Here is a 20,698-nt window from a genome sequence, read left to right as displayed (position 1 = left end):
ATCAATGTGCATAACATGTCATAATGATTAGAATAATTTATCACAAAATGGTCCCAAACAAACTTGAATGATGCTTACATTAATCTGGGCTGCAGATACAAACAATGCAACAGCAATTAAGTTTGCTACACTCCCATCAACTTCTCATTTAATAAGGCTAGGGTCTCTTACAGTATTCGGATGTTCTTTCCTAGAACAACATTTTAATTAGCTGAATGTACCTTCTCATAAGCCCACAGTTCCACTGGTTTATCATGCTCCAACTGGTGACACGTGCCGTCGTCCACTGTGGGTTTCTGAAGGGGATTGGACTTCAGTGCAGCTCAGCTAGATCTTTTTTTATCAGGTTCATTTGGGAATGATTCAAGTAGGGATGGGTGCTCAAATCTGGTCAACGTGGCACCTGAGCCAACATGTCCACTTCTAGATTGGGCCGCAGATGGCCTTGTGGTTAGGTCTGGCTCCATGTATGGTGGTCCAGGTTCAAGTCAGGCCTGCTTCACCTCATGCCATTCCCCTTTCTCTAATCTCTGGGTTCACTGGGCAAGGCGGTGTGGCACTCCCAGTCAGGCCCACCCACGGATTGTCTGGGATGCTGACAAACCCAGAGATGGGCCCCTCCATTGGTGCAAGCATCCTTGTGAACAGTTCCCTCACTGTGTTACAATTATTTATTAAGTCCACTTTGTAAAAACTTTTTAAACACTTTCTGACCATTTTTAGCACTTATATTTGCCACTTTTCAACAGTTTTCTCAAAATGTGTCCATTTTTGCCACTTTATACCAATGTGTGCCACATGTTAACCCTCTTTCATAACTTAACCTGCACAGTTTTGCCACTTTTAACTGATTTTTGCAACTTATAAACACAGTTTCACCACCTTACATATTTATGTATCTTTTAATGATTTTTTTATTTTTTTTTTTATGATTTTTAAACCCATTTTAACATCTTCTCTGGCCGTTACTGCATCCATTACTTGTGAGCCATTTTAAATTGTTCTTTTTCAAACCCTTTCTACCACTTTTTCTGTCTGATTTTGCCACTTTTAACCTTTGAGCCCTCCTCTGGCATTTTTGGCCATTGTCCTCAGCTTTATTTTTTTTTCAAACTGGCATTAAAAGGGTTACAATTCTGTTAATTATTGATTTTTTTTTCTTTTTTTTTTGCTTAGTTTTGAGCAAGTCTGAAGTTGTTAAATGATTTTTGAAAAAAAGGTAGAAAAAAAATTGATGTATGGTCATTTAATGGCGGTATTTTTGTACGTCTACATTCTTGCCTCGGAGGTGTCCAGTGGGTAGTAAATTTCAGAAAGGGCACAAGGGTTAATCCATTTGTTCTTTTAACCCTATGTTGAACCATTTTACCAGTATTTACCTTTTTCAGCAGTTTTTACACTCATCTTTGACACTTTTAACCATTCCCTTCAACTGTCTACCTATTTTTTGCCCCTGTTAACCATTTTTTGTCACTTTTAACCCAACATAATTCTTTTTAAAGGAAAGGGGTTTACATTTGTAAGACAGTTATATACTTCCACTTAAGTCGAAAAAAAAAAAAAAAATATATATATATATATATATATATATGTATATATATATATATATATTTGCTGCTTTGATAAGAGTGGTTATTATTCAGCTAAAAATATATAGGGCTATCACAGTTTGTTTGCAATGGACTATGGTTTTTCTGACCTCCATTGGCCCCCAATTTGGCTGGGCCCCAGAAAGTTCTCCCCACTTATGGGCAGCCTTTCTCCCAGTAATTGAGCATGGAATTGAAAGTCAGAGTCTCTCAATCAATGGTCAGAAAACGGTGGCTTACTCCCTCTAGATGGGGGTCTCTGCCTCAGGTGAAGGAGTTTAAGTGGCTTGAAGTTTTGTTTACGAGTGAGGGTGAAAGGAAGCGTGAGAATGACAGCAGATTGGTGCGGCATCAGCAGTACTGTAAGCATTGTGAACAGTCCTTATATGTGGAGATGGTCTGAAACTATGCGTAGCAAGGGTGCAAGAGGCTTTTCTGAGTTGCCCTTACTTTAAACATTTTATAAGACATTTATTCTAAATGGTGCACTTGTATTTTTGAAGTCAGGCATCACATTAAGCCTCTCAGCTCATCATCTTTATATGGACAGGAATGAGAAATGTATCTTCCAGAAATGTCCCTGCTTCAGGGTTGGTATTATCTAAAGTACACAGACTTTCAAGGTTGGGGCTTGTAATGTTTAAATGTCAAAACTCTTTAGAGTTTAAGAGTTTTTCCTCACGTCAGCACACCAATTTACCTTATCTTCACAAGTCCTCTGACCTCTGGGGGAAAAGAGGAACCTATTAATCCTTGTAAAGTGGTTCCTGGGATTTAAAGACTCAGGCATTTTTGATTGAATCTCTGCTTTAGTGTAGAGAATGATAAGGCATGCTCCGGGTGGACAGGTGGGTCAAAAGAGCACAACACTTTCACAGAGGAAAATGAAGTTTGATTTTATTCAAAAACAAGATGTGTGCAATGTCAAAGTCATTTAGAGCATGCTAATGTTATTAAAGCAGAGAAGTACACCTATCTTTACCTGAACAATTATCTTTAGTTTTAAATTCTTACCAATGTTCAGGCAAGACAGCCTGGCAGCAGACCAACACTGTCAGAACAGAAATACACACAGCAACTTTGAAAAGAAAATGTAAAAAAAAAATGATAATACTTCTGATTAGGGAGTAGGTAAGGGCTAGGTTTAGGATAGAAAAGGTAAGGTTAGGTTTAGGATAGAAAAGGTAAGGTTAGGTTTAGGGTAGAGAAGGTAGGGTTAGGTTTAGGGTGGAGTAGGTAGGGTTAGGTTTAGGGTGGAGTAGGTAGGGTTAGGATTAGGTTGGAGTTGGTAGGGTTAGGTTTAGGGTGGAATAGTTTGGGTTAGGTTTAGGGTGGTGTAGGTAAGGTTAGGTTTAGGGTAGAGAAGGTAGGGTTAGGTTTAGGGTGGAGTAGGTAGGGTTAGGATTAGGTTGGAGTTGGTAGGGTTAGGTTTAGGGTGGAATAGTTTGGGTTAGGTTTAGGGTGGTGTAGGTAAGGTTAGGTTTAGTTTGGAGTTGGTAGGACTAGGTTGAGGTTGGAGTAGGTAGGGCTACATTGAGGCTGAAGTAGGTAAGGTTAGGATTAGGTTGGAGTAAGTAAGGTAAGTTTAGGATGGAGTAGGTAAGGTTAGGAATAGGTTGGAGTAGGTAGGGTTAGGTTTTGTGTGGATTAGGTAGGGTGAGGTTTAGGGTGGAGTAGGTAGGTTATGGTGATGTAAGGTAAACAAATAAATCTTCTTTACCACATTTTCAAAGCCTTTCACACCAAAAATACCTTACCTGACCTTCTGCCTAAGCTAAAACAAATGAGCTTATCCTCCATTAAAAGCACACTAAAGCAGCTATCTGTCCTCTCTCGCGGCCCCCCCCCCCCCCCCCCTTTCATTTTAAGAGTTGGTTCCTTGCTCCAAGCTGCCTATCCCTCTCTGACTCTTCCTTTCTCATTTTGTCTTTGCCCTAAAGCTTCACAGAAGCAAAGGCCACCTCTTTGGAAACCAGAGGAAACAGATCAGGAGGCTATAGACATGAGACACAGAGGGACCCTGCATTGATTTTATTTTTATCTAACTCGATTTGGCATGCTGCCCTTATCCCAGAGTAAATATCCCAAACCGCCATGGTTCATGAGGTCGCAGACTCACCCGCTTCGGTCCCCGCCAGGCTTTCCTGTACCAGACAGGCTGTCACATCTCATTGGACGTATAATAGATGATCTGATCGGGGCAGCTGCACCTGCTGCCCAGCATTCCCTCACACATCGACCAATAGCTGATCGATCACAAACAGCAAGCGTCCAATCACAGCAGGAGTCAGCCTCCAGGTAGCATTGATCAGAGTATCTGTTTCTACCTCAGGTGAATATTTTTAATCCCTGTTATTTACTGTCTTTAAACCATTGATTTGAGGCTAAAGAGATTTAACACATAAGGCTTTTTGACTTCACTGACTGGTGTTTCATCCAATAGATTTAAAAGCAAATTCATTTCAATCAAAACGGTATCAGCATTTTTGTCTTCATTGCTTGCAGAGATGCTAATTTTGATCAGCAGAGCCCAGAACCCTGCTGAACAAATAAACACAACGCTTAAATCCCCCTTTGTATTGATTTGTAAAGACTTTTCTGTGTTGTTTTGTTCCCGTCTGCAGCCGACCTGCTGGTGAACACGCTGTGCCTCCCCTTCACTCTGGTCTACACGCTGCAGAGCGAGTGGAAGTTTGGCAGCACCCTCTGCTTCCTGGTGCCATACTCCCAGGGGCTCGCCGTGCACGTCTCCACTGTCACGCTCAATGTGATCGCCCTGGACCGCCACAGGTGGGTTAGACCCTGACTGGTGCTTTTACCGTCATATAAATGGCTGCTCTTTGGATTTGGTGCATTGATATCACTTTTTTCAATTGTGTCATGTTGCAGCCTAATGCTAAAGAAATACCACATCATCATAAGTATTCACACCTTTTCCTCAGTCCTTAGTTAAAGCACCTTTGGCAGCAATTGCAGCCTTGAGTCTTTTTAAATACGGTGCAATGAGCTCTGCACAGCTGGACTGGAGGATTTTCTGCCATTCTTCTTTACAGATACTCAAGCTCAGTTGGGGTGGACAGTTAGTGGACAGCCATTTTTAGGACTCTCCAGAAATTGGCAATACGGTTCAGGTTGCGGCCCTGGCTGGGCCCCTTTACCACGTTCACAGAGTTGTCCTCCTGCATTGTTTAGGGTCATCGTCATGCTAGCCCAGTCCAGAGCACTGGGGAACAGGCTTTCGCTGAGGATATCTCTATACTTTGCACCATTCAGCTTTCCCTCAACCCTGACCAGTCTCCTAGTGCCTGCTGCTGAAAAGCAACCCCACAGCATGATGCTGCCACCACCATGCTACACTGTCAGGATGGTACTGGGCAAGTGAGGAGCCTTGCCTGCTTTCTTTCAGACATAACATTTAGAATTGAGGCTAAAAAAGTTAACTCTTTAAGTCGCAAAATTGTGACAAGCAACATTGGTGAATTAAACGGGCTCTAGCTGCAAATATGGTGCCTAATATTGTTACACCTTTACACCAGGAGATGGTGGACATGAGTAACTTCAATCCCAGCAGCATTTGTGGGCGTGTTTCTATTCAAAGTTTTGGAGAGAGAGAGTGTGAAGACGCACCGCCAGTTGAGGAAACAAGGAAGTGGTAGAAGTGGTTGTAGTCGGAGCGTAAAAGAGAGAAAGAGAATTTTAGCGAGAATACTCACAATGCCGGGAGGAATAGAGAATTATTTACCCCTCTGATGATGACGTTCAGTCATCCGGTGAGACCAAGACTGCCAGTGTCTGTGAGCCACAGTGACTCTGTGCGCCATGAGAGTCCACAAGCAGCACATACCAAAGCCAAGGCTTTTCCTCACTGTGGCCAGGGTGGGGACATGGTGGGGGTTGCAGGGATGGTCAAAACACGAATGTTGACGGAGGTAGCGGGAATAAGAAACACCGCGGAGGTAGGGGCAGACGTGGTAGAAGCTGTGGCAGTGGAGGCCGCCTGGTGATGGCAGAATATGCAAATTAGATGAGTGAATTTACTTCCATCACAAAGTTTGGGTCATACTGAAGAGTTCTCTCATTTACAGTATGCCTTTATCTCTAACCACTTTCAAGCTACAGCCTTTTGAAATCTTGATATTAAAATGGAATATTTTCTGAAAAAACTGTGGCGCCCAAAGGGTTAAACTTTGGTTTCAGTAGACCAGAGAATCTTATTCCTCATAGACCAGGTCAGTGGAGGGCTCCTGTGATGGTTGTCCTTCCGGAACTTTGTCCCATCTCCATACATGATCTCTGGAGCTCAATCCGAGAGACCATCAAGTTCTTGGTCACCTCTCTTACTAAGGCTCTTATCCCCTTGTTGCTCAGTTTGGCTGGGAGACCGGCTTTTAGAAAAGTCCTGGTTGGTCCAAACTTCTTCCATGTGAGAATTATGGAGGCCACTGTGCTCTTGGGGGCTCTCAGTGCAACAGATTTGTTTAGCTATCTCCAGATCTGTGCCTGTCAACCATCCTGTCCCCAAGCTCTTTGACCTCATGGCTTGGTTCATTCTCTGATATTATTGTCAGCTGTGAGGCCTTCTATGGGGAGTCGTGGGCCTACAGAGTGGGCTCAAAGCAACATGTGGTTCTCAACCTTGGAAGCAGCGAGACTCTAAGAGGGGGTCTCCAGATGCCTTAATAAAATGAGGAATTTGTTTTAAATTACACTGTTGCCACGTTACAGCAATTTTGCCAGCTTAAAACCCATTTTTGTCAGTTTTTAACCCTTTCCACCATTTTTTCTACCTATTTTTGCCACTTCTAAACCAAATCTCTGCCTATCGTTGGCTCTGTTGACCCGGTATTGCCACAATTTACCCCTTTTTACCATTTTTTTTACACCACATTTCACAATTTTATATGCCCATTTTTGCCTATTTCTGCCTTAGCTTACTCTTTTTCCAGTTTCTATCAGTTTTATCATCCCATTTCACCAAATGTCAGACCTATTTTTGCTACTTTAATGCCATTTCAGTCACTTTTTTAATCCCCTTTTACCACTTGCTATTCCAGTTTTTTCCACTTAAAACTTTTTTTTCCATTTTTGGTTATTTTTTGCCACTTTTATCCAATTTGTGGCTCTTCTAACCTGTTTCTGCTACTTTTAAACTCCACTTACATCACCTTTCCAAGCAGTCTTAATCCATTTTAGCTATTTTAAAGTATTTTAGTTCTGCTTTAAACAAAGGATTAACATTTTTAAGAGGGCTACTTACTGCATACATGAATTAAAAAGATATTTGTTTCTTTGATAAGAGTGGTCATGATGCAGGTTAAATATAAAATACCACAGCTTAACTTTACAATGGACCATGATTTTGCTGGCCCCCAGTTTGGCTGGGCCATTTTTCCCCCTAATGGGTGGCCTTGTCTCCACATGACTATTCTTGAATGTTCCTGGCTGTTCAACCACCTTCAGGTACAGAGGGGGGGGGTCTCTGACACCTTTATTTTGGGGGTTGCGGGCTGAAAAGGTTGGGAACCGCTGGGATAGGGTTAGATATCAGGACAGGAAGTGGGGGGTGACATAAATGACAGGGAAATGAAAGGTAGGACTTGAACCTAAGTGGCAGTTTGAGGACTTAGCCTCCATATGTGGAAATACGCTGAACCGCAAGGCTATCATAGCCCCCCTGGATGCCATTTCTACGCATCCTGTGCTAAGAGAGTTTCAGGATTGCATACTAAATTAATTTGGCAAACAGCAGCTGTAAAATGAGCTGCGATGGCGCCAACTTAATCACTGCTACATTTTTTTTCTTTTTAGTAGCTGACAGGCTCGGATTGTTATTCTCAGCGCCTGGCAACGTTTCAAAAAGGATCTATTCAGAGAGAAGCCTTATTGTTAGAGGAAGATGATTGTATTTTAGACCAGAGAAAGCTGTTTTATAAAGCTGTGCAATTGTTGCCACCAGATTCCATTACCCAGACATGGAAAAAAAGACCTATTTTTGCTTTTTCTTTCTCTAGTGCAGCCACTAATGATCAGTTTGCCTGTTACTGTGTCTAAGCATCATTTTTAACACCCAACAACATCAGGTCTCAAAACAATACCAACAAGGAAAATGAACAAGGACAAACCTCATATTCTGAATGTATCTTTGATGAATTTTTTAATGGTTTTGTTAAAACATGAATGTCACTCTTTGAAAACAGCCTCTGTCTTTGTAAGAACTCTTTCTGGACTCTTTTAGACATCCTGATTAACAGTCTGAGGATGCTGGGTACAAAATACAACTCTTGAAAGAGCTAGATTGAGTTCTTCTCAAATAAGATTAAAGGTCACATATTTTACCCCTTTAAGACAAGTTTATATCAGTCTCAGAGGTCCCCAAAACATGCCTGTAAAGTTTGTTACTGACAAAAACACTCCATTATTGGATTTTTACATGTCTAAAACCCCTTCTGTTTCAGCCCTGCTTCTGTGTCTGTGGCTTTAAATATTACTGAGCTGTCTGACTCCACCTCTCTCAAGAAAAGGATGTGGCACTCCTGACCCTTCTCTCAGCTGCCATATGAGAGGAGGATCAGGAAAGAAGGGCGGAACTTTTAGTCGACGAAAACTCAAAACATTTTAGTCTAGTTTTAGTCGACGAAAACTCAAAACATTTTAGTCTAGTTTTAGTCAACAAAAACTCAAAACATTTTAGTCTAGTTTTAGTCAACAAAAACTCAAAACATTTTAGTCTAGTTTTAGTTGACGAAAACGCAAAACATTTTTGTCTAGTTTTAGTCAACGAAAACTCAAAACATTTTAGTCTAGTTTTAGTCAACGAAAACTCAAAACATTTTAGTCTAGTTTTAGTCAACGAAAACTCAAAACATTTTAGCCTAATTTTAGTCAATGAAAACTCAAAACATTTTTGGCTGGATTTAGTCGATGAAAATGCAAAACATTTTAGCCTAGTTTTGGTCAACAAAAAGTCAAAACATTTTAGCCTAGTTTTAGTCAACGAAAAGTCAAAACATTTTAGTCTAGTTTTAGTCAACGAAAAGTCAAAACATTTTAGTCTAGTTTTAGTCAACGAAAAGTCAAAACATTTTAGTCTAGTTTTAGTCAACGAAAAGTCAAAACATTTTAGTCTAGTTTTAGTCAACAAAAAGTCAAAACATTTTAGTCTAGTTTCAGTCAACAAAAAGTCAAAACATTTTAGTCTAGTTTCAGTCAACAAAAAGTCAAAACATTTTAGTCTAGTTTCAGTCAACAAAAAGTCAAAACATTTTAGTCTAGTTTTAGTCAACAAAAAGTCAAAACATTTTAGTCTAGTTTCAGTCAACAAAAAGTCAAAACATTTTAGTCTAGTTTCAGTCAACAAAAAGTCAAAACATTTTTGTCTAGTTTTAGTTGATGAAAAGTCAAAACATTTTAGTCTAGTTTTAGTTGACGAAAATGCAAAACATTTTAGTCTAGTTTTAGTCAACGAAAAGTCAAAACATTTTAGTCTAGTTTTAGTCAACAAAAAGTCAAAACATTTTAGTCTAGTTTAAGTCAACAAAAAGTCAAAACATTTGAGTCTAGTTTTAGTCCTTAAAATTTTAGTCTTTACTTTAGTCACAGCATTTATTTTCTTGCCTAAATCTTGTACCAAGTCATGGTAGTGTGTTTTCTGCTCTCCGCCAAATCTGGGGTCCCTGCTTTTTACAGCTGAGACATAGAATAGATACAGATTTATTGTATTTTGATGGATTTACCCACAGTGGAGAATTATCACAAATTTTTAATTGCATTTTAGTCTAGTTTTAATAATTTTGACAAAAAATAAACTTAATTTTTTTGTCAGTTTTAGTCATCACAGCTCTATTTTTGTTAGTCTTAGTCTAGTTTTTGTAATGGAAAAAAAAAAGCTTTTGATGAATAGTTTTAGTTGACAGATTTGACACTGGTGTGACGGCCAATGCAGTGCAGTGGAGCAACATTCTGGTTGCTTTTATATGCAGCAGCAGCCAGGATACTTTCATTTTCTGCTCTAAATTGCCTTGGAAACCTTTCCCAGTTGACTTATTGTACCTGGTAAAGCCTGAAGGCCATCACTGAAACATGCAAATGCATGACTGAAGAAGTTACACAAGGTCAAAAGTTCATCTTATTCCTACCAGCTGGATCATTGTGTGCTGAGGTGCTGAGCTACAAATTTAAAAATGTAAAATATTCAAGACTTTTCTGACCTCCTTACTACTTTTTTGGAAAAGAGGATTACAGCAGCGATTCACATGCAAATGGAGCCCACTTTGATGGCCTCTCAGCTGTTCAACAGCACCATTCACTTTGGTTTGGAGCTGTTTAGGCAGTCTGAGTGTAGGTGTTAAGAATAACATTATGGTTAAGTGTTATATAATTTGAACCCGTGTAACCCTAGAGAGCGGCTTTTAAATCAGCTGGACTCAGCAACTTCCCACCTTTTTACAGAGCATCAATGAACCATTGTGTGGGCTTCCTGATGAAATATCCACAGTTTAAAGTTCTTTTTAAATACCAAAGTTAAAACACTAAATCTGTGAACATAATTGGTCCTTTGAGAGGATTTGAAAGCTTGCATCAGAATTCACAATCTGCTTTTTCTTTTTGTGTCGTTTCCCTCCACCTGTCCAGGGACTGCAGATCCACAAAGCATCTCTGCTCTGTAATCAAATGAGACGCTTTACCAGGAAAGTCATGACAAATACACTCAGAATAGTCAAGACCTGAACATATGAGGTCTGTTTTCAATTTACTGCCTCACCCTGTGACATTGGTGTCCAAAAATAAGGCAAATGTTTGACTCTGTTCTGACAATAAGAGCACAAGTGAAAAAATAGACCTATCAAACATTGCTATTATGGTAGCCACAAAACCGTGTTGTGTTTGTTTTTGTCCTTACAGCAGTCTGATTTAAAAAATGTACAGCCTATGGCACCCCGGCACACTCGTCAATGTCTCTTACCTCACCAACGGATCAAAATATAACATAAAAAAGGAGCAGGACTTCATAAACAAACAGCATTGTAAACAAAAATGATGGAAGACTAACTAATCTGAGGTCGCAACCTCATTGGTACTACTATTAAAAAATGAGAGGGGCAAAAGGTGGTTACTGCAAAAAGAAGTAGCATCGAAATGCAAAAGTTCTGCGCTGTTTACAGCTAGCCAAGTGGTCAAACTGCCCTGCTCCAGCCTCCTGATGGCCATCATCCAGATCTGTGCCAGGCCCATGCCCCTTCCCTCCACAGGTACTGGAGAGTCCTCTTGAAACAACTGAGACACTAGTCGTCACTTCCTCAGCACCACCAGCAATGTTCTGCCAATGTTTGCTGCACATGGGGTTTTCCTGGTCTGGCAACAAATGTCCCGAGGGCTTCAGGCCTCTCACCCCGAACCCCTCTACAGCGGACCCAATTGTAGGTGTCTACGTACAATACAGTGTAAGAGGAGAGCACCCCAAGGCAACAGAGGCAAGGGACGCTAACCTGTTTTGGTTGCATCAGCAACTGCCTTTACTAGAGCTCAGCTCAGTGGTCAGAACCCGTCTTCTGGCTTCCATACTGTTTATCATTTGGTAATTGTTTGGCTTTTAAAATATGTATGAGTTACCAATGAAAAAAAAAAAAGAGACAACTGACTACTCCATCCTCAAAAAGATAGGGCGGGACAAACGAGTGCAGAGCATGAGGGTCCATCAAAGTTCTGTTAGGACGCTTACAGTTGGGCCAAATCCATCAGACAGTGTCATCAGAGTGCTGTTTTGGCGCTTAAAGTTGGGCGGTACCCCCCAGATGGCATTATCAGAGTGCAGTTCAGATGCTTGCAAGTGGGACACACCTTCAGACGGCGACACTGGAGATGCATTTGGAGGCTTACAGTCAATAATACCCAACTGCATCCATGGGTACCGTACAAACCCCATCCCCTACAAAACATGCTCCCAACAAAACACGCCCACTTGTGCTATTTGCTTAGTTTAAGGCTAACTTCGATTAGTATAGATAGACTTTAATTAGCTTTAGGTTAGGTTTAGCATTTGAATTTCCACTGGTTAGGGTTAGAATTAATCATATGGATCGATGAGGCGTGTTTTGTAGGGGGCACGTTTTGTTCGGAGCATGGTGTGTAGCGGCTGCGGCTGCACCTAGACCCTTCTCCTTACAGTTGGGTCACTCCCATTGATGGCGTCATTTGAGTTCTGTTGGGACATTTAAATTTGGGCCATACCTGTCAGGCGATGTCATTGAGGTGACATTGAGAATGCTTGCAGTTGGGCCACACCCTCAGACGGCATCATTGGAGTGCCGTTTGGATGCTAAAGTTGGGTCATACTCTTTGACAGCTTTATTGAGGCGCTAGGACCCCTCCACCAGAGCCTTACCCTTAGACCCTAACATCAAAGTGCTGTTCGGATGCATGCACCTGGGCCATAACCTCAGACAGCTTCATCAAAGAGCCATACGGACACTTGGAGCAGGGCCATACCCGTAGACTGCCTTTCTTTTGAATCATTTATAAGAACTGCAAGCTGTCATGGGGGTTTGGTGTGACCAGTTTGCGTTTGTTTTGTGCTTAAAAATGCATTTAATAAACAGATTTCTTTAACATTTACAATTGCATTCTGTTTTCTAGTGCACTAGTTTTCTGATCTTGTAAAGTTTCAAAGGTCTAAGTGAATAAAACTCAAAGTATTTGCTTTATTCATTATCTTCCCCCATTGCCGTCTGACTTTTCAGACATTAAGTGTGTTGATTTTATTTGACCTGGATGAAACTGAACGTGGTTTTCAAACTGCTGCTGCTGTAAAGTGCTGTTGATGACAAATCCACGTATTCTGATGAATATATCTCTGACATCAACCTTTAATGATCCTTGGTCTCTGATCTTTTCAAACATAAAGGTGGACTCAGATGTGTTGAGTGGTGTGACAGCTTATATGTGTGGGTTTCAGGTGTATCGTCTACCACCTGGAGACCAGGATGCGTAAAGACGTGTGTTTCGGGGTGATAGCCTTGACCTGGGTGCTAAGCGCCGTGCTCGCCAGCCCTCTGGCCATCTTCAGAGAATACCGCTCCTTCACTCTGGAGCCTGGACACACAATCCAGGTACACACATACACACCTGTGACACTTCACATCAGTCCCTTCACCTCCCTCCTCAGGTGCCTCTTTGATGTCCCTGCTCGCTCGGCGCTGCCTCCCCCTCCTCCGCCGTCCTTCACATCTCTGACTTCCCTCCTCTTTTCTCCTTTCATGTCTCAGTCTCTGCCTCTCTGTAAATCCCGACGCTCCTCATTCCAGCTACAACTATCGTCACATTTTTTTCTTCTCTGACATATTCCACTCTCCTTTACTGGATTTTAATCCTGAATACGTGTTTAATTTTTATTTTAGCCAGATTATCCTGCTGCTCACTTCCACTTAGTAAAAGACTAATATAGTCCTCCAGTATGGACTCAATTTCTCAACAAAGCTTCGTGGTATTTTCTTGTAACGTTGCACAGATGTCCTCTCTGATTCAAGGATTACAACCCATATACCAAAAAAAGTTGGTGTACTGTATAAAATGTGTCTAAAAATGGCATGCAATGATTGTCAAATCTCATAAACCCATATTTTATTCTCAACAGAACATAAACATCCGGTGTTTGTACTAAGACATTACATGAAAATGTGAGCCCATTTTGAATTTGATGGCAGCAACACATCTCAAAAAAGCAGGGACATGTTTACCATTGTGTAGCCTCCTCTCTTCTTTGACTTGGCACTGCCAACAACAGACAGTGATTTCTGGAAGTGTTCCTGAGCCCAGGCAGAATCAGGACAGAATCATGTTTGATTTGAACTCAAGGCCACCTGGGCCACTTTTAACCCCCTTTCACCACTTTTTTCCTGCATGTTTTTACCCCATCTTTGCCACTTTACACTCATTGTTTGCCACTTTTAAGCTATTTTTACCATTTTTTCCAAGTCTCTTTAGCCTCTCTACCCATTTTTGCCACTTTCCAACTAAAGATGCCACTTGTGACCCCTTTTCACCACTTTCTCTGGGTGAGAATATACTAAAGTATAATCCATTTTTCTGTCAAAACCAATAAACATAAAAACAAAAATGGTGCCCTTTTTCTTTGTTTTCAACCAAAAACGACAAAACATTTTTTATTTCTGAACAAAAACCGAAAAAAAAAAAAAAACTAAATCAAATAACGGCCCGTTATTGTTTTTTTGGATTTTCCCTTTTCGTTTTGCCGTTTTAGGTCTGGAAACTAAGAAACAGAAGCACATGACCATGAGGTAAATGGACTCCCTACCAAAATAAAATCCAAACTTATAAATTCATAATAATAAAAAGATCCATTTACCTCATGGTCACATGCTTCCATTTCTTTGTTTCCAGACCTAAAACGGCAAAATAAAAAAGGACAAATCCGAAAACCAAAATCAGCTGTTATTTGATTTTGTTTTTTTCTTTTTTTTAAGAAAGAAAAAAAAAACAACCTTTTTTTGTTTTTGGCTGAAAACGAAAAAAGGAAAAAGGGTGGTCTTTTTCATTTTTTTTGTTCATTGGTTTTGACAGAAAAATGCCTGTTTTTGCCTGTTTAACCCCATGATTTTTGAGTCTTAAACAACGTTATGTTTTCTTGAACAAGCTTTTGCCACGTAAATGCCACGTTGCCAATTTCTTTACCCTATTCATCCATTTTTTTCTGCTAGTTTCCATCTTTGAACCCTTTTTTGCCACTTTTCTGCCTACTGTTGCCACTTGTAACCTGTTTTTACCACAATTTATTGCCCATTTTCCCACTTTGTCTGCCTTTTATTGCCCGTTTAACCCCATTTTTGCCAGTTTGAACCAACTGTTGTGACCTATGAGCCACGTTGCCATTTTTAAACCCTTTTGCCCCAATTTTTTTGCACATTTTGCCGCTTCATCCCATATTGGCCATTTTTTTTTAACCCATTTTTGACCCTTTTTTTAACCCCTTTCCACCACATTCTCTGCCTGTTATTGCCCATTTAACCCCATTTTTACTACATTGCCATGTTTTTAACCCTTTTTTATATATTATCTGCCATTTTTAGCCATTTTTAACTAATTTTTATGACTGTTACCCCTTTTCACCATTATTTTGGCATTTTTTGTCAATTTTAACTGCATTTCACTATTTGTTAAAAACATTTTTGTTGCCACTTTCAGCCAATTATTGCCACCTTTGACCCATTGTTATTCTGATTTAAATTAAGTATTTTACATTTTTAAGATGGCTTGGTATATTAAAATGGTATATTCTCTCAGGTTCAACATGTGAGATGTTGTTTTTTTTCTTGTTTGGATGAAATATGGGTTTGAGATTTAAAAATCATTGCATTCTTTTTTATTTACATTTAAGATCAGTGCCCCAACTTTTTTGGAGCATGGGTTGTAATGAGTTAATCCTTGCTCAGAGACCAATGAGCCAGTCTGTAAAGCTTATCTCCGCTGTTCTCCATCCTCTCTTCTGTCTTTGTCGTTACTAAAGGTTTGTACGGAGAAGTGGCCCGGTAAAAACACCGGCGGCACGGTCTACAGCATCTCCATGCTGATCCTGCAGTACTTCCTCCCGCTGTCCATCATCTCCTTCGCCTACGCCCGCATCTGGTCCAAACTGCGCGGCCACGTCAGCCCGGCAGAGAACGGAGGCAGCAGCAGCGCGGGCTCCGAGCGACACCGCCGGCGCCGTAAAACCACCAAGATGCTGGTGACCATGGTGGTGGTGTTCGCCGTCAGCTGGTTGCCCTTCCACGCCTTCCAGCTGGCCACAGACATCGACAGCACGGTGCTGGACATGCTCGACTACCGCCTGCTCTACACCATCTTCCACGTGGTCGCCATGTGCTCCACCTTCGCCAACCCGCTGCTGTACGGATGGATGAACCGGAACTACAGAGCAGCCTTCCTCGCCGTCTTTAAGTGTCATAAGGGAGGGGAGAGAGCAAGGAGTGGGCGACTGGACAGCATCCACCCAATCGGAGGTGGAGGAGGAGGAGGAGGAGGAGGTGGAGGAGGGAGGGCGAAGAAGATAGTGCTGGAAACCCAGGATGTAGTCTCAACCCGTTTGAACGCCACTGATGTCTGAAAGCTAGAGGGCGGAGGAAACCACGAGGATGCGTGACGATAAAGTGATGGAGAGATGACAGGATAGAAAAGCATTGTCAGGAAATCTTTTGTTCTTTAGAGGACAATAGAAGAAAACAAGAATCCACACGGAGGCTGAAACAGACGGGAGATAAAGATGGGATAGAGAAAAGGAACGACTCAACAGGGAGAGGAAGGAAGATTAAAGAGTTTTTGGAAGCTGAAATAGCATACGAGGCCGGGATGAGCTGGGATTAAGAGGTGCAAAATGACACGAGAGAAGAGGAAGTGCTTCCCAGTGACTCACGGTGAAGTTCCTTCAGAGGTTTGACCTCATCGTGATGGTGGACCCAACCTTCACCGAGGGGTTTCTGAAGATTTTCATGGCAGTTATATGACGTTTGATTGCAAACATTCAAATATGAACTTCCTTTAAAACAATTACCTTGGACTTTTGTCAAAACAGGGCTTTACTCCATCCTTTTTCTACATGTGAAGCATTTAGCCGGTACGTTCTACCCGCAGCGGCTCACAAAGAACACGTAAGCAGTTTCTGGGGATTATACTTGATCAATTTCCCCAGCAGCTTTCTTTAAAACTAAAGGAAATGAGCTGATTTTCTGCATGTTCCCTGGAAGCCTCCAAATGTTGAAGAAAAGGCCAGAAAAATGGACTCTCTGTCGTTCCAGTGGTGCCATGGAGGTTAAGGATGCATGATGCAAGCTCTTGAAATCGCCATTGTTATGTAATGAAATTGTGTTCAATGTGGATTATCCTACAACAAGAGCCAGATATAGGAATGTTTAACAGAAAAAAAAAAAAAATAGGATGGATTGAAAATGTGGAGGGAGGGAGGGAGGGGAAAGGGATGGTTGGGGTTTTACTGATGCTTTGATTTTTGTTGTTTTTGTGGATAAAGGAGACGTTGAAGGACAGGAGCGGAGGAAAAATAAGGGCTGAAAAGATCAGTGGGAGGAGGGAGATAATGAGCTCAAGGAAAAAAGCAGGCTGTCAAGGAATGAGCCGAGAAAACACCCCCTGTGAAGAGCTGACAGATACATGTCTGATTGCTCATTTTCGATCTTTTTTTTTACTTTGTTTGGCCGTGTTTCTGCCGTTTGGTTCACTGTGGGGTGAAACACTCATCTCTTTGACTTCGTCTGCTTATTAAGACGTCAGTATCGTTACAGACGATTTGGTCCATAATGGTGGATATTCCACTTTTGATTGGCAATCTTTTTGGCTGTTACTGCATGCAGCGTGATTTTTGTAAGAAGAGTTTGTACTTGATAAATTCTGGGATTCCAGCTTGTCCTGTTCTAAAAGCATTTAGAAAAGTATTATGTTTGAAAAATGGTCCCCATTTTGGGGGTTAAATATCTCAATCAACTTCAGTCTGTTTGAAACCACTGCAAGGGAAAAATGAGCATCCAGGCTCCCTGATACTACCCCTAACCTCAAGCACCAGTGTCTCTTATCAGTGGCTCAGTAGTCATTTAGAATGGCTATTTTTTACTGCCAAGCCAGTACAGAACCCTTGTGCCCTCAAGTTTACTACTCTCTGATACCTTTGAGGGAAAAATGTACACATACAGGAAAACTGCCATTAAATCAGCATACATCAGTTTTTTTTTCCACTTTTTTTTTAAAAATCTCTTTAACAACTTCAAACCTGCTCAAATCTACCAAATATTTAATAATTTTCAAGATTTTAACCCTTTAAATGCCAGTTTGAATGTTTGAAATATTTTATTTTTTTACTAAAAAACACAAAAAGTGAATTATTTTCCATAAAATTAATAGTAGAAAGAAGGGGCTTTGGTGCTGATGAGAGTCTTGGATGGGTAAAAGATTAGCAACAAAGTTGATTTCATTGCACTTGTATATATATATATATATATATATATATATATATATATATATATTTTATTTTTTTTTTTTTTTTTTTTTTTGTAGTGCCAGCTTTAACATTACGGCACCCTTGGAACACCTTCGAGTCAAAAATGTACATGTACAAAAAACTGTCATTAAATCAGCATACATCAATATTTTTTGAACTTTTATTTCCATAAATCTCTTCACCAACTTCAGACCTGCTCAAACTACCAAAAATTCAATAATTCTTAGAATTTTAACCCTTTTAATGCCAGTTTGATTATTTGAAATATTAATTTTTTTACCGCAAAAAAACACAAAAACTGGATTATTTTCCATATAATAAATAGTAGAATGATGGGGCTTTGGGGGTGATGAGAGTCTTGGATGGGTCAAAGATTAACAACAAAACTGATTTGATTGCATTGATATTTTTTACGTAATGTCAGAAATACCCTCTGGACATCTTTGAGGCAAAAATGCCTCCACTGACTTCCATTAAAACCAGGTTTTTTAATCTCACTGTCATTGCAGTATAAAATCATGCATTCTTTAATGTCAGCATTTCAATGTGAAGAAGTCTAGTGAAATTTGACATTTTTACCGTATTCCACCAGATTCAACCATTTACTCATCGTAGGACCATGCACCAAATTCTGGTATTTTTGTCCGTTATATTATGGAGAGTTTTGTGTGAGTTTGAAAGGGTTAAAATTCTGAGAATTATTGAATGTTTGGTGGTTTTGAGCAGGTCTGAAGTTGGTGAAGAGATTTATGAGAAAAAAAGTAGAAACAAATATTGGTGTATGCTGATTTAATGACAGTTTTTCTTTAACATGTACATTTTTGCCTCAAAGGTGTCCAGAGGGTGCCCTAATGTTAAAGCTGGCACTACATAAAAAATACAAATGCAATGAAATTAATTTTGTTGCTAATCTTTGACCCATCCAAGACTCTCATCAGCACCAAAGCTCCATCTTTCCACTTTTAATAAAATATAATATAGTGTTGCATGCTTGTGTGACTTTATGCATTCAAGGCGTTATAGGAAGCTAATAATTCTACCAATGAGGTGAGCCGTACTTGGAGTAGCAGGAGGTCAAATTTATTACTGAGGTTTGGACAGATGAGCATATTCATAAAAGTACAGCAACACTTGGTAAAATACAGAAGTCAACAAACCAAGCAGATGACCAGCTAGTGTCTTACTCGTCATCATGTTACCTGATGTTAACTGGTGTTCTTTGTGAATTTGTCTTTGTTGAGTTTTCATTAAGGATATATCGGATAAACTAGCTGTGACATAATGATTTGGTAGACAGAAAAAGCATGACACTTGGCATTTTCAACATCTGTTGCAAATTACAGCATCAAAGATGAGATAAAATTGATCTAGACTTTGTTATCCTTGAAAGAAAAGGAAGTGGGTTACCAAACCTGGATGAAACCTTCAAAACAAACTGCCCAGAAAGCAAGGCCTTGGTTGTTGAATAGCCTGAGTGGAGTAGATTATGTAAGAAGTCGGTACCAAATCAACATTTTTGCTAATACCCTCTGAGAGTCAGGTGTCATCATTCCACCTCCTCCAGGTCATATCTATTTATACCCACATGTCCCTGTACAATACTTCCTTTTCCTCACCTCCAGCTATGTTATTTAACCCCGTGTAGGTGGTGCCTGCAGGCTAGAATCATTAAATGTTGGTTTTACGCTGATGTAGAGAAGAGAAGGAGTCAAAGGGCTCTGTTGATGATTCCTAAATTTAACCATCCCTCCTCAGCTCCACCAACAGATCAGTCAGCGTGTTTATATAAAGCTATAGAGCCATTAAGCCATTTAACGGGGCTGCTGTCCTCGTCAGCGTTAGAGATTTTTTATTTATAGGAGCATGTCTGCCTCCACACTGGTAGATTGAGAGATTCCCCTTTCAGCTACGTGAACCTTCTTCCTGTTGACCATGCCAACAAGAGCAAGTAGCTAACCGCCGTCACGTCAAAGGTGTATAGTGTTTATCCAGGGTATACCCTGCTACCTTACCCTAACCCTAACCGCTTAGTGGCTTACAAAATGTGGCATTATTACATAATGAATTGAAAATGTATTACATTATTACATAATGTGGCGTTATTACATAATGTGGCGCTACAGGGCCAAACTAAAAAACAAAGCTAATTTGTACATTTGTGCAACAAAAGGTCAAATTTTGGGGGAAAAAAATTGAGATTGTGAAGTCATATAATTATAAGAAATTAAACTCAGAATTTCAGAGTTTAAAAATACAGACATTAACAAGAAAAACCTTGAAATATCTAAGTTTTAAAGGTTGGAAACTTTGCAATTAGTAACTAAAAAATGTCACATTTTAAAATTGAAACAATGCAAAGTTAAAAAAAAAAACAGTGGGTGGATTTTTTACTTTATTGCTTCAAAAATTCTACAGTTTGGTTAACATATGTTTAGAGCTTTACAGGCTAAAGATAAAAAGGCTGGGAACCACTCATGTTGAATATTGAAAATATTTCGATTTTTATGTTCAATTACAAAGCGCCCAATTTTTGCCCTTACACCACTGATCATCAACAGGTGGCCCTGGGGCCAGATCATGCCCCCCAAAGCTTCCTGTCCGGCCCCCGAAAGATCATTGACTTCAGAAAAGGAGGAAAAGAAGAATTTAAGAGTATCCTTTGGCTTTAAATGTCTGCAGCTGTTAAATCCATCCCACAATTAACATTGAAATTATTTTAGAATGACTGAAAATTTGATCTGTTTTTACAGAAATTTACTGTCAAAATTAGTCCATTTAAAAAAAAAATGGTTAAGGTTGGCAGAGGTGTTGCAAAAATTGGCAGAAAAATGTTGTGTAAAAAGGTTAAAATGTGTCACAAAATGGTAAAGGAGGAAAAGGGGGTAAAAGGTATCAAAAATTGGTTACAAATTACAAAAAATTGTGCAAGACAGTAAAGGAAAGGGGTTCAAAAGTGGCAAAAATAGAAGAAAAGTGGCAAAAATTGATAATAGAGTGGCATGAAGGGGATAAAACATGCAGAAAAAAGTGGTTTAAAGGCAGTTGAAATCTTTCAAAAATTGGGTTAATGAGGCAAAAATGGGCAAAAAGTTTC

At 40.1% G+C, this 20,698-nt stretch overlaps 1 protein-coding gene across 1 annotated transcript in view; it reads left to right on the top strand.

Moving 5' to 3' along the window:
* npy2rl (neuropeptide Y receptor Y2, like) overlaps positions 1-15,705 on the top strand; it is a 37,695-nt gene extending 21,990 nt beyond the window's left edge. The window contains exons 3-5 of the mRNA XM_041780075.1: positions 4,214-4,379; positions 12,541-12,694; positions 15,109-15,705. Of these exons, the coding sequence (XP_041636009.1) occupies positions 4,214-4,379; positions 12,541-12,694; positions 15,109-15,705 (917 nt within the window). The remainder of the gene's footprint in view (positions 1-4,213; positions 4,380-12,540; positions 12,695-15,108) is intronic.
* Positions 15,706-20,698: the final 4,993 nt, after the last annotated feature.

Source organism: Cheilinus undulatus, linkage group 22, assembly GCF_018320785.1.
Source record: "Cheilinus undulatus linkage group 22, ASM1832078v1, whole genome shotgun sequence".
In the NCBI taxonomy this organism is placed as follows: Eukaryota; Metazoa; Chordata; class Actinopteri; order Labriformes; family Labridae; genus Cheilinus; species Cheilinus undulatus.
Note: the sequence above shows the minus strand (reverse complement) of the source record. Positions and strands in the feature narration are given on the sequence as shown.